Source organism: Rhinopithecus roxellana, chromosome 5 (assembly GCF_007565055.1).
Source record: "Rhinopithecus roxellana isolate Shanxi Qingling chromosome 5, ASM756505v1, whole genome shotgun sequence".
NCBI classification, from domain to species: domain Eukaryota; kingdom Metazoa; phylum Chordata; class Mammalia; order Primates; family Cercopithecidae; genus Rhinopithecus; species Rhinopithecus roxellana.
The window spans coordinates 62,023,306-62,041,561 of record NC_044553.1 but is presented as its reverse complement, the minus strand read 5'-3'; the positions used below and the strand labels follow the sequence as shown (position 1 = coordinate 62,041,561).

At 39.0% G+C, this 18,256-nt stretch overlaps 4 gene segments (V, D, J or C); all 4 read left to right on the top strand.

Moving 5' to 3' along the window:
• LOC104674124 overlaps positions 1-18,256 on the top strand; it is an 840,972-nt gene that overhangs the window by 260,620 nt on the left and 562,096 nt on the right.
• The window catches only part of LOC104656245, a 632,938-nt gene that overhangs the window by 87,334 nt on the left and 527,348 nt on the right, over positions 1-18,256 (top strand).
• The window catches only part of LOC104656285, a 576,427-nt gene that overhangs the window by 52,021 nt on the left and 506,150 nt on the right, over positions 1-18,256 (top strand).
• On the top strand, positions 16,428-17,668 carry LOC115897524. The segment is given in 2 exon segments: positions 16,428-16,783; positions 16,986-17,668. Coding segments are annotated over 2 exon segments (564 nt in total).

Here is an 18,256-nt window from a genome sequence, read left to right as displayed (position 1 = left end):
ATAGACAGCTTCCTTCTCTTGTTACCTATTATATATTCTTCTGCCCTCAGCCACATCATCGGTGGATTGGGGTTGCTTACCTGGTGGAATGACAAAAATCTTCATTCTCAAAGAGTCTGAGTTCTCAATAGTCATGGCTTTTAATTTGTTGCTGTAGGTTTCCCTTAACTTTTACTATTGGGCATGAAAGTGCCATTAGGCTCCTTTAAAAATTCCCTGGGTTTCAGATGTAGCTCTCTCTATACGTGTTGTATAGCAACATCTCAATTCTCCTTAGTAATCGGTATCAATCACTCCAGCCAGTAATTTCTTTTCCTACTTGTTGGTTCAGAGGCATACGTCAGCTAAAATGGCCACATAGCAGTGTCATCTTTCAATGCAATTGAACTATTTTTTTGGGTCTCCTGGTAGACATATTCTTCCATTTAGAGAATAAGACCTTCAAACCAACGAAGCTCAAAGTCATAAAGACAGGAAGCAAAAATTACTATAGTGGGCTACTGGTAATAAGAGTGAGACAATCCATTCTCAGGACCACTTCCTTGATGTCTGGACCCATTTATTCTGGCTATGGCGGGTGGGGGGTGGGGGGCAATACCATATAATGGTTTTTGATGTAAAGCAGATACTGCATCTTGTAAGATAGAACCTGATCTTTTCAGGGTGTCTTCAAACTGGTGCCATAGCTCAATCAACAAGCCATTCCACATTTCAACAAACACTTGTGCATTGTAAGATATGTGATAAGTCTATATGATTCCATAGGCATGTGTCCACAGATGTACTACTTTGCAGTAAAAATAGTTCCTTCATTGGAGTAAATGCTGTGAGGATTATTTTGATGGTGAATTAGGCATTCTGTAAGTTTATGAAGAGGAAGCCAGCAGAAGCATTGCATACAAGGAAGACAAGACAAATTCATAGGCAAGTATATGTGTCTGTTCTAGTAAGGACATATCTCAGTCATCTCTGTGATAGAAGAGCAATCAACAGGTGTCTGGTTGGTCCCCTGGGGCATGACACCATATGAGGAGCTCAGTATTAGTCTCTGTGATTTACAGATTAGGCGCTCAGCAGTAGCATTAGCTAAGTTAGCTTTAATAAGGGGAAATCCATGCTTTTGAGCTCATGCATAGCATCCATTCCTGCCAGCAGGGCCACTCTTTTCATGTGACCATTGAGCAAGCACTGGGATGGCTGGGAAAAGTGTTGACACATCCATAGAAGGCATCATTTTGTCCATTACAATAGTTTCTACTGCATTTGTTTTCTCTTGGTCAGTATTCACATTGAGCAAAATTATCTTGACAGTCTTTGTTCATTCTGAGAGGTCCATCAAGATACTTCTTTCCTAGATTTCCTTGCCATCATCTTTCAAGCCTATTCCTTCTACGTCTTTTGCCATCTGGCCAAACCTTTAACAACTTCCCATGAATCATGCCTGGGATTACAGGTGTGAGCCACTGCACCTGGTTCATATGCATTCCTATATGCACATTTCAACTTCCAAACAACAGTGAAATGACACAACAGTGAAATGACAGTGAAATCATGAATCAGTGTAGATGAGCACCTCTGGCCATCTTTTACCAGATAATGTGGATAACCAAAATGTGCCACTTGAAGGTGTAAGGAACTCCCCAGGAGGATACAGGCATGGATTACAGAAAAAGAGACAATATAAGAGAAGTTGGCATCAAAGGAATCTGAGCCACCTGCTCATGCAGCTAACTTGCACCTTATGGATCTGCCTCACTGTGGTCTCTTATGTACAATTTCCGCTTGATGATTGCTTCTGGGCATGCCCAACATTATGGCTGATTAGGTCAGACAGCAGCTGGTTCTTAGTCATCCATTTTTCCTAAATGAGACATTCAGACTTTACCAAGGTAAACTGGCAATAGTTACCTTGTTATCTGTAGAAAACGGAACATATTCTCCCAACTACTAGAAGACTATGCTGTGATTCTCCTATTGGTGTTTCCCAGAGTCTCTATAGAGCATTCTTACTTGCCATGGAAACTTTGAATATCATTGCTGGATCTGCAATGAATCAAAAGACCAATGCGATGAAACAGATTGTACTGAAGCCTAAAATTGTAGAGTCTCTTGTTGCTCTGGTTTCCTCTGAAAACTGGCAGCTTTACAGATGACTCTGTAAATAGGCCAAAATAGCATACCCCCATGTGGCATAGATTGCCTCCAAATGTAAAATAGTCAGTCAAATGTGTGCCTCTTTTTCTGTGGTAGGTGGTGTGGGGTGCAGCAACATGTCTTTCACCTTGGAAGAGATGTCTCAATATTCTCTGGACTGTTGAACCTCTGGAAACTTCGCTGAAGTGACAAGTCCTTGAATTTTTGTGGAGTTTATCATTAAAGGCGTTGATCTTCAACTTCCAGCTCAAGAGCTTCTTATATTTTAAGCATGTTATGGCTTCTGGAGCTACTCGCCCCCTTCCTGACAACTCTGCAGTATGTTCTGGTAACCATCACAGTATATTAAAACTTTATCTTATCTCCTCTTCCTATTGAGCTGAATGTTCCAGAGAAGAGCCATTATGTTCTCTCTGGCTTTTACCTAACCTTCTAACACAGTATGGAGCACACAATATGTACACAGTAAAGGAATATTAAATAAATTCATTTAAACAAATATAAAAATTAGCAATCCTCTCCTGTGAGCATGTGAGTCAACCTCCACTAATGTGATTTCACTGGTTTCTTGAGGGAACCGGGTCAAATCAATTAATATAGGCAAACAGTACGTTCATCTGGGCAAACAGATGCCTAATCAGGATAAGAGTTTCCTTAATTGGAAAAATAGCTTGCTCATGAAGACAATAGTTTTATCAATAAAACTCACCTCAAGACCTTCAGCACATCATTCTACCAATCCTAAACTCGTGTATCATGAACTAGAGAAAATATCTGAGAACTAGAGCTAGATAGTGAGTTCTTGGACACGCACCCAAAAAGTGCAATCTATAAAAGAGAAAAATGTTAAATTGGCCTTAAATAAAATTGAAATCTTTGGCATTGTAGAAAGACCATGTTAATAGAATAAAAGGCAACCTATAGACAGAGAGAAAATGTTTATAAATCACACATCAGACAGAAGTCTTATATCTAGAATAAATAAAAAGTGCTCAAATCTCAGTGTAAAGAAGAGATATGTAAATAATCCGATTAGAAATAGAACAGATATTTCACCAAAGTAAAAATACGGGTGAAAAATAAACAAATAAAAAGATACTCAATATCATTCTTCACTAGCAAAATGAAAATAAAAATTACAATGAGATATCACTAGAAACCTATTAGAACAGCTAAAATACAAAATAATAATATACTAAATGTTGGTGAGTATGTAGAGAAATGGACCGTTTTATACAATGCTGGTGGGATTGTAAAATAGTACAGCCATTCTGGAAAATAATTTGGCAGTTTTTTATGAAACTAAACATGCACTAAACCCCAGATGAACTTTATGCATACGTGCTATGTCATCACACAGAATATTAAAACATAAACTAAATATGACCACGCCATTGTGAATTGGACATCTATCCCAGTAACATTCACATAAAGTCTTATACAACATTCATAGTAACTTTATTCATAATTACCAAAAACTGGAATCAACCTAGCGATTTTTCATGGGGTAAATGGTTAAATAAACTATAGTAGTTCATACCATGAAATAATATGACAAAAAAGGAACAAACTGTTGATACATGGAACAACCTGTACGGGACAATTCCCAAAGGTTACATACAGTTTAATTCCATATATATAACATTCTCAAAATAACAGAACTCTAAGAGATGGTTGCTAGGGGACAGAGATTGGGGATGGGAGGGTGTTTGTGCATATAGAGGGTTAGGATGAGAGAATTCTGTGTTGATGGAACAGTCTGATCTTTATTATGTTGGTGGTTATATGAGACAAAATCAAGAACCACACATATGTATGCGTGCACACACACAGAGAAAAGCAGGAAAATGGTGAAAATTGAGTAATATCTGTAGTCTAGTTAGTGGTATTTGAACAACGTCAATTTCCTGGTATTTATACTGCATTTCAGTTATATAAGATATCACCACTGAAAGAGGCTATGTGAAGAGTACACAGGGTTCTATAAACTATTTTGGCAACTTCCCATGGATTTATAATAATTTCAAAACAACTACAGGACTATAGTTCAAAAGTTGCTTTCTTTACTATCACCGCCAATCTTATCAGCAAAACCACTAAGAATTGGGAAGCCGTGAAGCCGATGGTAGTGGATGCAAATTTTCCAAAATTCTAATTTTCACTTGGAAGCTCAAATATTATCATTGGCAACAACCACTAGACACTTTATCATTTTCAAGAACATATCTTCCAACTACCCAAATCTGCTGTTCTGTCACTCACGCCTTCAATTAAAAAAAAAAAGTTCTATGAAAAACAGCTAGTTTAGCTCACAACTCAAACAATGCTCCAGTGCCTTCCACTCTCAAGACACCACTGTGTTAGTACACCCCAGATGAGCTTTATGCATACGTGCTATGTCATCACACAGAATATTAAAAACCTGTAGTCTCAAGGGTTAATTTAAAAAATTTTGCTTCTACATCTAGGACATTCTTGAGTAAAATCTTTTGCTAGTGTGGTGGTAATAATTACATACAATGACTACTAGAACATTTTGGGTTCATTTATTTTACTTGTGTTAAAATGCCAGCAACTGCATTTGCTCCATCAGTATAAATGTCAACACAGTGAAAGACTCAAATAGTATCAGCACTATTGTAAAAATAGTTTTATTCTACCTCACAGTTTCACCTCTGTCTCACAGTTTCACCTCTGTCTCACAGTTTTCTCAAGAGGCCAGCAATATTTCTGGTTACTTTTTGCAGATACAGCTAAATACATACAAATATTAAAAGTACTATATTTTTGACCTTCTCATTGTGAGACATTAGACACATCATTTAATTTTTTAGAACCAGGGTACATCTTTTAACTAGTATTCTAAATTTCCTCACAGACTTTTTCAAAATTATCTGGAAGAGAGCAGAGACATTAAAATCTCAGTTTGTTAAATAACACTGGTTCATCGCTCAAAAAGCTTTCATATGTCTTCATTTCGCGCAGAAATACATACAGATTTATTTTGGCAGTCATCTCACCCAGACCGTTCTTCTAGACTTATCTCCTGGAACTCTCCAATCTACATATTGCTCCAGCCAGCAATCTCTTCTTCTCTTCATTTCTTTTTTCCTTTCTCTGTTTTCCTCTCTTCTCTTTCCCATCTTTCCCTCTATTTTACACACAAAACATCTTAAAATCAATTTTTGAGAACATTTATAAAATATTCTAGAAGATTCTTGCTATTCTTTTTCACTGCTCTGCATCAGGACCCATTTTCTTATAACAATAATAATTTTTTAGTCACTAATGAATGTCAGGCACTGTGCTAAATGACATTTTATGATCTCATCATTAACCTTCAACAGCTCTGAAAAGTAGTATTATTATTTACTCATGACCCATGTTGTATAGCCAAGAGAATGTAGGCACAGAAGACAGAAACAGCTACTGAATTGATAGATGTAAACCTGACTTGGACGGCCTGACTACAAAACTTCCTCTCTTCCTGGACCTGCCTGCCTCCTGCCATAGAAACTAAAACTTATAGGTGTTCATTGTCGTGGGCTGAATTGTGTTTCCACAAAATGTGTATGTAGACGCCCTAACCCCCAGCACCTCAGAACGTGACTGTATTTGGAGACAGAACTTTTAGAGGTAAAGTTAAAAGGTGGTCCTGAGGGTAACCCATAATTCAATAAGACTGGCATCCTTAAGAGGAGATTAGGACAGACAGCACAGGCAAAGGGATGACCATGTGAAGACACAACAAGAAGACAGCCATCTATGAGTCATGGAGAAAGGCCTCAAAAGAAACTAAACCTGCCAGCACTTTGACCTTGAACTTGTAGTCCCTAAAATCATGAGAAAATAAATGTTTGTGGTTTAAGCCATGCAGTCTGTGATACTTTATTATGGGAGCCCTGGTAAACTAATACAGTACACTCATAACCTGTCTTCTGGATAGGCTTGATGTGGGCACATGGCTTGATGTGGTCACATGGCTTGGGCTCCAACAGTTAGATGAACTGTTCCCTAACTTTCACTCAGGAGTTACTTGTGCAAAAAAAAAAAAAGAAAAAAAAAGGAAAAAGTAAGAATTTGCTTTTTGAGAGTGGTGGTAATTACAAGATGGACATGAGAGTTTACAGAGCTACAAGGCAGTGGAATTGTAGCTACATACATTGTCCTGCATGAACAGTCTTGAATAAACTACATGCAGTATCTGGAGCTCAGGAGAGGATCCAGTGGGATATTCAGAGGAGTGGTTCTCCAGGGTGATTTTCTGTACTGCTGCTGACTTTATAGCTTTTGAGTTCAATTCTCTGACCCTATTGGAGATTCTGAGGCAAATCCAGTATTCATTAATTTATTCCTTTTCTGCTTAATTCAGGCAGAGTCCATTTCTGTTGCCCATCAATAAAAACCCTGACTTGTATATAATCTCATTCCAGGGAAAATTTTTTAAAGGAAGCTCATAGGTACATGATCAGAGGTCATAGTAACTACAGGGAATTTAACAGTGCTTCTCACAGGTAGTCTGCAAATATTGAGCACCAACTTTCGTAGTTGAGTTCTTACCTGAATTGAAATGCATCTGTTCCTATTCTAAGTTAGAACTAGAATTCAATAAAGGCAGAGACTGGAATAGCTTTATAATTTCTTCTGAGTCAGCTCTGAACTTGCATCGCCTTTCCAGAGTACATTCTAGTAGCAGGATGATGTTGCCGTCACAAGAGGGCAGTGCCTCCCTCTTCTCAGACTAACTTGGCTTTAAATCAGCCTATCTGTGTTGAAAGCAAAGGACTGAGCTTGCCTCTGACTGGCTAGGTAGGAACCTGAGACTAGGGGACAGAAGGACTAGAGATTCATCCAGTAAAGAGAGCTCACCTGTGACTAAGGAGCCTGGCTCCATTTCAGGTCTTCTCTGATTTCAATAAGGAAGAAGAATGGAAACTCTCCTGGGAGTGTCGTTGGTGATTCTATGCCTTCAACTGGCCAGTGAGTTGGGGTTTTTGGTGAGGGGAATGGCAAGACCAAACTTTAGAGCCCACAGGACTGAGGGGTAAAGTGTTCTTATTAATTTGGAAATGTAATTTGAAAATGCAGTGAGTGACTCCTGGTCCCGGACCTGTGTTTCTGCCTAGGGGTGAACAGTCAACAAGGAGAAGAGGATCCTCAGGCCTTGAGCATCCAGGAGGGTGAAAATGCCACCATGAACTGCAGTTACAAAACTAGTATAGACAATTTACAGTGGTATAGACAAGATTCAGGTAGAAGCCTTGTACGGCTAATTTTAATACGTTCGAATGAAAGAGAGAAAAGTAGTGGAAGATTAAGAGTCACTCTTGACACTTCCAAGAAAAGCAGTTCCTTGTTGATCACGGCGTCCCGGGCAGCAGACACCGCTTCTTACTTCTGTGCTACGGATGCACAGTGTTCCCCAGGAACCTGCAGCCTCTACACAAACCCTGCCAAAGCAGCTTCTTAGAAGCCCTAACAGTGGGCAGAACTGGTGGTTATGTCTTTCAGTGAAGAAGAATCTACAAACAGCTGGCAAAGTAAAAGGGGAACCCTTTCAAATTCATGATTTTTTAAAAAGCATCTGGGACTAGGGGAAAGGGCATGAAATTTGGAACAGGAAATGGAAATACCAGGCTCAATTCTGCTAATCCTGGCTACATAGGGACATTGTCAGTGTAGCAGCCTTCAATTTCCTCACTTGAAATAAAGGATTTGGATCAATGAGCCCAAAATATTACTTAATCCCTAGTTTTATTAGGAAAAAAAGAAACAGTCACTGGGCACTTGTGGAAGAGGAGGAAGAGGAGGAAGAGGAGGAAGGCTGCTCAGTTTTAGAAGGTCTCATTTGTCCTTTGTGCAGCCCTCCCAAGATGTCAGTGGGTCTTTGAGATGCATTAGGTGGCTCTTACATTCCTCTAATTGTATAAGAAGCAGTAGATTCATTAGGCATTAGAATCGGAAGGGGTCCTAGGACTCTCAACCAAGCTTTTCATGTTAGAGCTGAGGAGTAAAACCATTGCATAATAAGACAGACCATTATCTGAATCTTTGGAGTGACAGTGACAAATATCTGGATCTGATTTCACCATTTATTAATCATATGATTCCCCAGCTTCAATGTCTCTATTAGGTAAATTGGGAATTTATAAGAAAGTAACCACTTTTTCCCATCCAAAGGAGAGACAGGTGTTTGCCACTACCAGGTCCTAAAATGCTGTGTTTTGAAAGCAGTGATTTTAGTATCAAATACATAACAGTTTTTCAGCTATTTATTCTTGCTCCTACTGAGAAATAAATGCTGACTATAGTTTTCTTGACACAGTTTAGATAGTACCGAAAATGTGTTTGTGGAGAAAATTAGAGCATTTGTATTTAGGTGCACGCTTTGGTGAGAAAAGTGGAGGAGGGCAGGGAAAGGTTGTATAGGACAGTGGTTCCCACAAGTCAGACCTTAACCCATCACTATTAGGTGCACCAGAATCACTAGAGCATAGAGCATCTTTGAAAATCTGGACTATTAAGCTCAATTCTGACTTACTCCATCAGCCTCCGATAAAGTGATGAATTTCAATTTTTTTTTTTTTTTTTTTTTTTTTTTTTTTTTTTTTTTTTTTTTGAGACGGAGTCTCGCTCTGTCGCCCAGGCTGGAGTGCAGTGGCCGGATCTCGGCTCACTGCAAGCTCCGCCTCCTGGGTTTACGCCATTCTCCTGCCTCAGCCTCCCGAGTAGCTGGGACTACAGGCGCCCGCCACCCCGCCGGGCTAGGTTTTTTTTTTTTTGTATTTTTTAGTAGAGACGGGGTTTCACTGTGGTAGCCAGGATGGTCTCGATCTGCTGACCTCGTGATCCGCCTGTCTCGGCCTCCCAAAGTGCTGGGATTACAGGCTTGCGCCACCGCGCCCGGCCTCAATTTTTAATGAATATTTTCTATATACGTAAGAGACTGGCTCAGGTTCACATTTCAAAAATCCAAACAATAATGTTTTTAACAAGATTGAGGTTTTTTTTCCACACAAAGGAGCTCTGTAATAATCAGGGCTGGTGCAGTACCTTCGTCATGTTACAAAGGAACCAGGGTCTTTCTAGCTTACTGTTTTTCACTCTTAATGTGTCACTCTTGTTTTTATACTTTCAAGAGACTGATAGAGATCCTTCCACTGTATACACCTTCCAGACTGAAAGAAGGAGAAAGTCAAGGGCACATGTACATGCTGGCTGAGTCAGTCTTTTCCGGAAGCTCCACCCAATGGCTTCTCCTTACGCTCATTTACTAGTTCCGTGTTCCCACCTCCTCCCATCTGCAAGGGAGGCTAGGATATCAGGATTATTATCTAAGTATGTTTCTATTCACAGCAAAATTCGGGTTCTATTAGTTAAAAAAAATAGGTGATAATGGACATTTTACAGACAATTAGTTTCTGCCAGACCCTCAGTTTAGGACATATTAGGACTCATAATATTTTTGGTTCATAGCTATTTTTGAATTACCATATCCAATGTATTTCCAAGTTCTATTGAGTGTACCGCCTACCAAGTTTTCCAGAAGACATCACAACCTCTCTAACCTAAATCACCTCCATACCCAAATTTAAAATCCTCCCTAATCCCTTGCTCCTCTGCCCCTAGCAAACTTGACAGACCCCATCACTTCTCAATATAGTGCTTTGTACACAGTGAGGGTGACCTTTTCAGAGTGCAACTTTGACCATGTCAACCACCTGGGTCCTCACTGGTTCTTACAGTAGAAAAAAAATTTCATCCTGTGATTTATAAAACCCTGCATAATTTAGACTCTTAATACCTCTCCAGTATCTTTCCACAATAAGCTCCTAATTTATCTTTTTCTTCAATACTGGTCCCATCTACATTTCTTTAACACACTTTGTTCATCTTATATAACCCCCTCAAAGCAATTTTAAGATACATTCTTACTCTTTTTAAAAAATTCTTTTCTCTTCCCTTGAGAGTAGAACCCAGTAAATGCCTACTTGTTCTTGCACATCTGTTCAAAAGTCAGTAATAGAAGAAAGCTCAATACGCTGTCTTAGAATTGTGGACCTCTGCCTTTTTTAATGTGTAATTTCTCCTTTTATTTCTTTATCTGATTAATAATTGTCTCTGTTATTACTCTATGTGCTCTGTAAGGGCAGGGACCATTATCTGTGAGCTCAGCCTTGAATCCATAACACCAAAGTATCTTAAGCACTAAGATAATCAATTTTTCCTCTTCTTTCTTCCTATTAATTTAATATAATATATTTAAATAATATACTTTATTTTAAGCCTCCTCTAAGAGTTACAATAATGTTGTTGTGAAAGAACACACAAGAAAATAAGGCTGAGTTTTTCAAACTGTATAGTCCATGGATATTTGGAATTGTTTTTTTTTTTTTTTTGAGAAGGAGTCTCGCTCTGTCACCCAGGCTGGAGTGCAGTGGCCAGATCTCAGCTCACTGCAAACTCCGCCTCCCGGGTTGACGCCATTCTCCTGCCTCAGCCTCCCGAGTAGCTGGGACTACAGGCGCCCGCCACCTCGCCGGGCTAGTTTTTTGTATTTTTTAGTAGAGACGGGGTTTCACCGTGTTAGCCAGGATGGAATTGTATGAACCAATTGTTGGTGTGTAATGGGAGTCAGAAAACTACGGCCTAGCATTCAAAACAAACTGCCACCTGTTTTTGTAAAGTTTTATTGCAAAATAGCCTGCCCATCTATTTACACATTGCTTATGATGGCTTCTATGCTTTAACAGCAGAGTTTAGTACTTGCAACAGAGAGTGTATGATTTCAAAGTCTGAAATATATACTATTTGTCCTTTTATAGAGAAAAGTTCACCAATCCCTGAGGTATAGAAATTAAGTGAGAATTTTTAGATTTGCAGTTTTCTGTGTGATTAGGACAAAATAAAATAATAAAGGAAAATTTCTTTTTTATTTATTTCTAAATTTTTTTATTATACTTTAAGTTCTAGGGTACATGTGCACAACGTGCAGGTTTGTTGCATAGGTATACATGTGCCATGTTGGTTTGCTGCACCCATTAACTCATCATTTACATTAGGCATTTCTCCTAATGCTATCCCTCCCCCTACTCCCCACCCCATGACAGGGCCTGGTGTGTGATGTTCCCTGCCCTGTCTCCAAGTGTTCTCATTGTTCAATTCCCACCTGTGAGTGAGAACATGCGGTGTTTGGTTTTCTGTCCTTGTGATAGTTTGCTCAGAATGATGGTTTTCAGCTTCATCCATGTCCCTGCAAAGGACATGAACTCATCATAATAAAGGAATATTTCTAATCATCTAAATGGCTAATAGAATAGCCTTCTTGATTTTGATTTGTGTCATTTTTACCAAATTAAGGGCAAGTGGGATAATAATACTCTACAAATGAAGACATTGCAGCTGTTTAAATGGTGAAAAGTTTTTGGAAAATTTTGGTTATGATATAGAACATAGCACATAGCACTACAGATATATCACATCATACTACAGATGGGCCACAAACTCCCAAGAACCTGGAGCTTTCCATTGAAAGAGGATGTATTGCAAACATTGATTGTTTGTATATATCAACATACAATTCAATAGACACAAAAGTAGCAGTAAATAAAAAACATATTTTTTTCAGTGCTGAATTCTTGGGTGCTTCATTAAATAATAAAATTCTATAATGGTGACTGACTTGTGTATTTCTGAATAGGAAAAGTGAAGAAAAAATCCTAGTAATCACTAATCACAATAACTCAGACAATAGTACATCAAGCTCCAAATAACTTTAATCAAGTCAGTTATTCAACTATACACATCCATAGCTTTCTTTTAATAAGCCTACACTAACCCTTTAGTTTCAGTGAAAAATCGTTTCTCACACTAATGTTTTAATTTGAATTTTATCGATTTTATATTTTGTTTGCATTTTTTTGTCTGATTTGGTAATTGTATAAAACCTATGAGCCTAAAAAGTTGATACCAAATTTTATTGTTGGGTATATGAAAGCACCATAATATTAAAAAAAAGTGAGTATGAGAGCGGCCCCTTTTAAGAAGTCCCGCACCTTACTCGATTTTGAAGAACATGGAATGCACCTGCTACCAGGTCCTGGATCTACTCCTAAATGAAGTCAGTCATGCCAGGGGCCTAAGACACATCTTTCCACAGACTGTCCTTCATCAAAGATAATTTTGCCTACCAGACACAGCCATTCATTCATTTTTTCATCAATTTTTAAGGTTTTTTTTTGAGCATTTCCTATGAGTTAAGGGCCTAGGAAAAGGGCTGCTGATAGTAACAGGATTCAACTTCTGATCTCAGGAGCACCAAGTGCGGCTTGAGACACAGGACAGAAATGATTCTAACATGATGTGATAAGGACAGAAAGTATGGTGGGAAAAAAGGAGAGCACTAACTTAGCTAGAGAGTTGGGAGAACGTTTCCACATGGAGGTGATGCACTGGTTTCAAAGAATGAACAGGAGTCGTCCAAGTGAAGCGGAGTGGGGAGAAGGAAGGACATTCTAAGCAGAAGTGCTCACCCCCTGGTTTCGGGGGACCAGTGGGAAATATATCAAGAATAAATCTCACTTTTTTTTTCTTTATCTATATTCTCAGGATATCCTAAAACGCCTAAAACTAAATTACCACTTGTGAACACATTAGATGCTGGGACTGGGGAGATTTAAGGGAGTCATATTGCTCTGCGCCTTGAAGAAGTTGACAGGACTCACCCACACGGTGAAGTCAGCAGAGTGTTTGATGCTCCTTCCTTGAGTCCCACCACCCTTCACCTCGGACACCGTTTTCCTTGTATGTCTGCCCGTTAAGCCACACCCCAGGGTGAAAATGAACAACATTCCGAGACTCAGAACAGGCTTCAGGGACAGAGAGGAGCCGCAAGAGGGCGCTGGTCCCTTCAGCTTGTGGTTTGACACAAATTTCATCTTTCCTTCCTGCACACATCTCTTTGTTCCGCCTGTGGCCTGATTTGTAGTGCAGTTTGCCCTGCTTAACACGTGAGTCAAGGTTTTGTAGAAGATTCTGCCAAAGAATCAACAACATAAAGAAATATACTTCTCGGTTTGGGTATCTCTCAACAAAACCTTCTATTGCTTCTCAGCGAGCCATGCTGTCTGCTTCCTGCTCAGGACTTGTGATCTTGTTGATAATCAGTGAGTAATGTTTACTCAGAACTTCTGAGATGTTCTATTCCTTAGCTTTAGGATGACCTTTAACCCCTTCCAAACTGGAGACCATACTGTCTATTGCCAGTATAATAAAGTCTTTCCTTTTTTTAGGAAGGACCAATGGAGACTCGGTGACCCAGACAGAAGGTCCAGTTACCCTCCCTGAGAGGGCAGCTCTGACATTAAACTGCACTTATCAGACCAGCTATTCAGCTTTTATGTTCTGGTATGTCCAGTATCTAAACAAAGAGCCTGAGCTCCTCCTGAAAAGTTCAGAAAACCAGGAGACGGACAGCAGAGGTTTTCAGGCCAGTCATGTCAAGAGTGACAGTTCTTTCCATCTGGAGAAACCCTCGGTGCAGCTGTCGGACTCTGCCGTGTACTACTGTGTTCTGAGAGACACAGTGGGAGGGACTGCAGCGAGAGTCCAGCATAAACCCCGGGGGCCGCAGGTGGGGCCTGGGTGTGAGTCACTTTGGGAGGGGGCATTATTTTCCAGGGTTCTATGCTGGAGCCTTCCTGCAAGTAATTCCAGCTCTGATTCTTTGGTGCCAAGAAGCCATGGAGATTTTACATTACACCACACAGAAGAATTGGGGGAGGAACAGTCTAAAGCAGAACCTAAGCTCTGTTTTCTAGAAATGCTTCTGTCCTCAGTCCAGATGTGTCTTCTTTCCCTCAGACGGCATACATTCCTGAGAAGTGACATTAACTTTGCTATGTGACAGTTCAGTTGGTCTATGCTGAAATACTTCATAACTTGTTAATAAAAACTCTAAGGGAAAACAGTTCGTGAACTAATGATCACCTTGAATCTACTCCCTTATGTTTACAATTGAGACCAAGATTGTTTGTCTTGCTGAGTTTCACCTGCAGAAACTCCATCTCCAGGGACTGCGGCGTTTATCCTCTCTTCCATTGACTTTTCCTTCTCTTGTGGTTGCTTAGAAATTCTGCTACCTGAGTAAGTTCTATGAGGAGAGTGTGCTGATGAGAGGCTTTCCTTGTGTTATCAGCACTGTGGTTTCAGAACAGCCCAGTCAGTAAAGGCTGCATCCATGGCATGTCTTGCCCACACTGTTTACACCCCTCCACACTGATCTTCCTGTTGGCCTGGCAGCTGTTTGTTGTAACACTAAATCATGACCTGGATTTTTGACTTGAGGATCTGTGTTACGAGAAATTCTGGATTTGGGACATTACTTTAACTTGGTAACTAACATTTTTATCATTGCATTTATGCCCATGATCCTTCTAAATTGCATCAAATTTAGCAGCCAAGAAAGACTGTTTATAAAAAAGAAGTAAATGAACATGGAGTTTCGTTCACTGGGACCCCAAATGGAGAAAATAATCTCATATTTCTCTACATCAAAGAGCATAAAACAGAAATGTGGGCCCCTCACCGAAACTCTCAGGGATGTAGCTCACCACAAGAAATTTTTCCTGAGTTGATGGGTGCAGCACACCAACATGGCTTAAGTATACATATGTAACAAACCTGCACGTTATGCACATGTACCCTAGAACTTAAAGTAAAAAAAAAAAAAAAAAAAAAAAAGAATAGCTTATCTGGCAATATCTGTGACCTAAAAACATGCATTTATTTTTTTAGCATAGCTACAAGATTACAGTTCACCATGTTGTAAAGAACGGTGAAGGAGCACCTTACTCAAGCTATCAATAAACACCGAAAAGAATGAAAAAAAAAAAAAAAGAAATTTTTCCTAATATTCGGAGTTCTGTGAGACTTGTTTGTCCTTTTTCTATCCTGCATGATCCTGTGAGTTTTACATATAAAAAGGTACAGGTTTTGCAGAGCCCAAAGTTTTTTCTTTGATTTCTGGGGCGCTCTTTAAGAAAAAGAAAATTAAATTATAAATTTAAGTTTCTAGGTTCTGGGGTAGAAAGGGGCTTTAAAATCAAAGCCTAATATACTTCATGGTAAATCTGCATTTGGGGTTCCATAGAGATCATCTTCTTTAAGACTGAAATATTATAATAGTCTTAGCTTGTCCTAATACTGGGAGGTTCCCTAACCCCCAGTCCTCTTTTCCACGGCAGCACTAGAATCACTTTAGCTATCATTAATATGAATATTTTCACTTCTATCATTAAAAAAAACAGCTTTATTGAGATACAATTCGCATACCTTAAACTTCATCCTTTTAAGTCTGCAATTCAGTGGTTTTAGTATATTCACAGTTATCAATCATTATTGTGATCTAATTCCAGAATATCTTCACCACCTCACAAAGAAAATGTATGCCCACTAGCACTCACTGCATTGCATCAAATTTAGCAGCCAAGAAAGACTGTTTGCACTCACCCCATTCTTTTCTTACCCTAGCCATAAATCAAATAAAATATATGTTTTATGAAGAATAATAACACAAAACTTTGATGAACCCAGTCTTATTGTAAATACAGGACCTCTTATGAACCTGTATCTAAGGGGTGAAACATAAGTCCCAATATTTAACACTGCAAAGAGTTTAATGACTGTGATGCAAGGGATGAAAGCCAGTGGAGATTGAACTCTGCTGGTATTTTAATAGGATTCCTATGATTTTTGGTAATGCTCTGGTTATAAATTATATATTTTTGGTTTCTTTCCTATCCTAGTCTCCACCACAATTAATGTGAGGATTGGAATAGCAGGGGCATTTTCAGGAGCCCACATATTGAGTTATAACAGAAACTCCTGCATTTGAGCAGTGAGTAGAATTTTTGGAATTTATTTTTGTTTACACACACACACAAATATATGTGCAAATAAACATGTATGTATTTTTCTCTGCTGTTACTTGACATGGCAAACACTGAACAGATTTGGTGACTCAAGAGGTATGATGTAAAATCATTTATTAACAATAAACTGTTTCTTACATAACCTTTGCTGGATTCCGTGACTGGCAAAGTAGTAACAAAGATTGAGACTAAAAGTTTTGCTTTCCTGCTAGAAAGTGAAAACTCTGTGTGGTTAGTTTGCACTTTGATTCTATCTGAAGAAAAAGACATATGTAAGACTAAAAGGTGCATAATTGTATCATCCCATGTATTCACCATAGCTCATAATAAATTGTAAGTCTCACATTTTCCACCAAAGATGAATTAACTAACCATGATTCAATTTTACCACTGTATATTTACAGTCCAGTAAGTTATATTGAGACAAAATTGGTACTTAGGACAGTCTAGGATCTTCCATCTATACAAGAAGCGTGTGACATGGCACAGTCAAACTCGTCATATATCTGTTAACCATACTTCCTGTAAAAGGCAGAAGCCTCACACAGCCCAGTAACTTTGCTAGTACCTCTTGAGTGCAAGGTGGAGAATTAAGATCTGGATTTGAGACGGAGCACAGAACATTTCACTCAGGGGAAGAGCTATGAACATGCTGACTGCCAGCCTGCTGAGGGCAGTCATAACCTCCATCTGTATTGGTAAGCAGGACCACCAGCACAGAACTCAGACTCCTGTTAGCTCAGAAGGATGTGGAGGGAGGCAGATCTTTGTAGTCTAATGAGGCTTAGAAAGAAGGGGTAATGGGCAATGAAATCAGAGCACTAAGTTCTAAGCCACTTAATCCATTTTATCCCCAGTGTTGCAAATATGGGATCAGTCTATTTTTCCTCTTTACTGCAGGATCCAGCATGGCTCAGAAGGTAACTCAAGCTCAGACTGAAATTTCTGTGGTGGAGAAGGAGGATGTGAACTTGGACTGTGTGTATGAAACCCGTGATTCTACTTATTACTTATTCTGGTACAAGCAACCACCAAGTGGAGAATTGATTTTCCTTATTCGTCAGAACTCTTTTAATGAGCAAAATGAAATAAACGGTCGGTATTCTTCGAACTTCCAGAAATCCACCAGTTCCTTCAACCTCACCATCACAGCCTCACAAGTCGTGGACTCAGCAGTATACTTCTGTGCTCTGAATGAAGCCACAGTGAGATGGGTGTTGGTGGGAACCCTACAAAAACCTCAACAAGAGACAGGGCTCCTGGGGAGAGACTCCGTCACAGACAGGAAGAAGCAAGTTGGGGCTGTGTCAGCACAGGTGGTTTGGCAAGGAAACCTGAGTTCAATTCATGTACAATGTCTAGATATATCATTTATTAGAAGCATGGGTGTCTTCTATTCTTTAGAATAGATTGAGACAGAATATCTAGCACATATTTTTATATCATATATAGAATTATGCAACAAAAAGTGCAAAAACAAAATATATTAATCTCGTGTTGGTTTTATTGAGGGTGGGAAATTATCCGATTATCTTCAGACCAAATGGATGATTCCATTCATAAGCTGTTAAGTTTTCAGAATGATTCATACATTTATGCATTAATTATTATGTAGAATGCTTTAATCCAAGTGTAATAGAAATGCCTTCCATTGTTTTTTTAAATAATGGTATCATTACTAAATGAGGTAGAAAAATTAAATTTAGACTTCTTTCCATAATCATACCAGCAACCTCTTATACATCAGAATAGATGTGAAACGTTCCTCAAATTTCCTTTCTCTGGCTCCTCTCTTTTTGTGACATGACTATGATATTTTAAAAGTATCTAAGTATTTTGCTTTCATTTAGAGGCTGCCTGCGAAGAGAGATGTGTAAGGTGGGAATTGGTCCTAACCTATTGAATATCTTGCCTTCACCCTTTCCCCTTTGAGTTCTGGCCAGTTTGAAGCTGAAAAGTGGTTAGGGCCAGAATTACAAATGCTATGGCAACCAGAACCCGGATGGTGTGTCCAGTGTCTACTTCCTGTCTAAACATATATTTTCCTTGGATATTACAACAGGTGCTCAGGAACAGGGATTTTTATTTCTTTTGCTCCACACAAGTTTTTAGAAACCTGAGTTTTTAACATTAAAAGAAAACAGACATCACATTAAAAACTGGATTTCTAG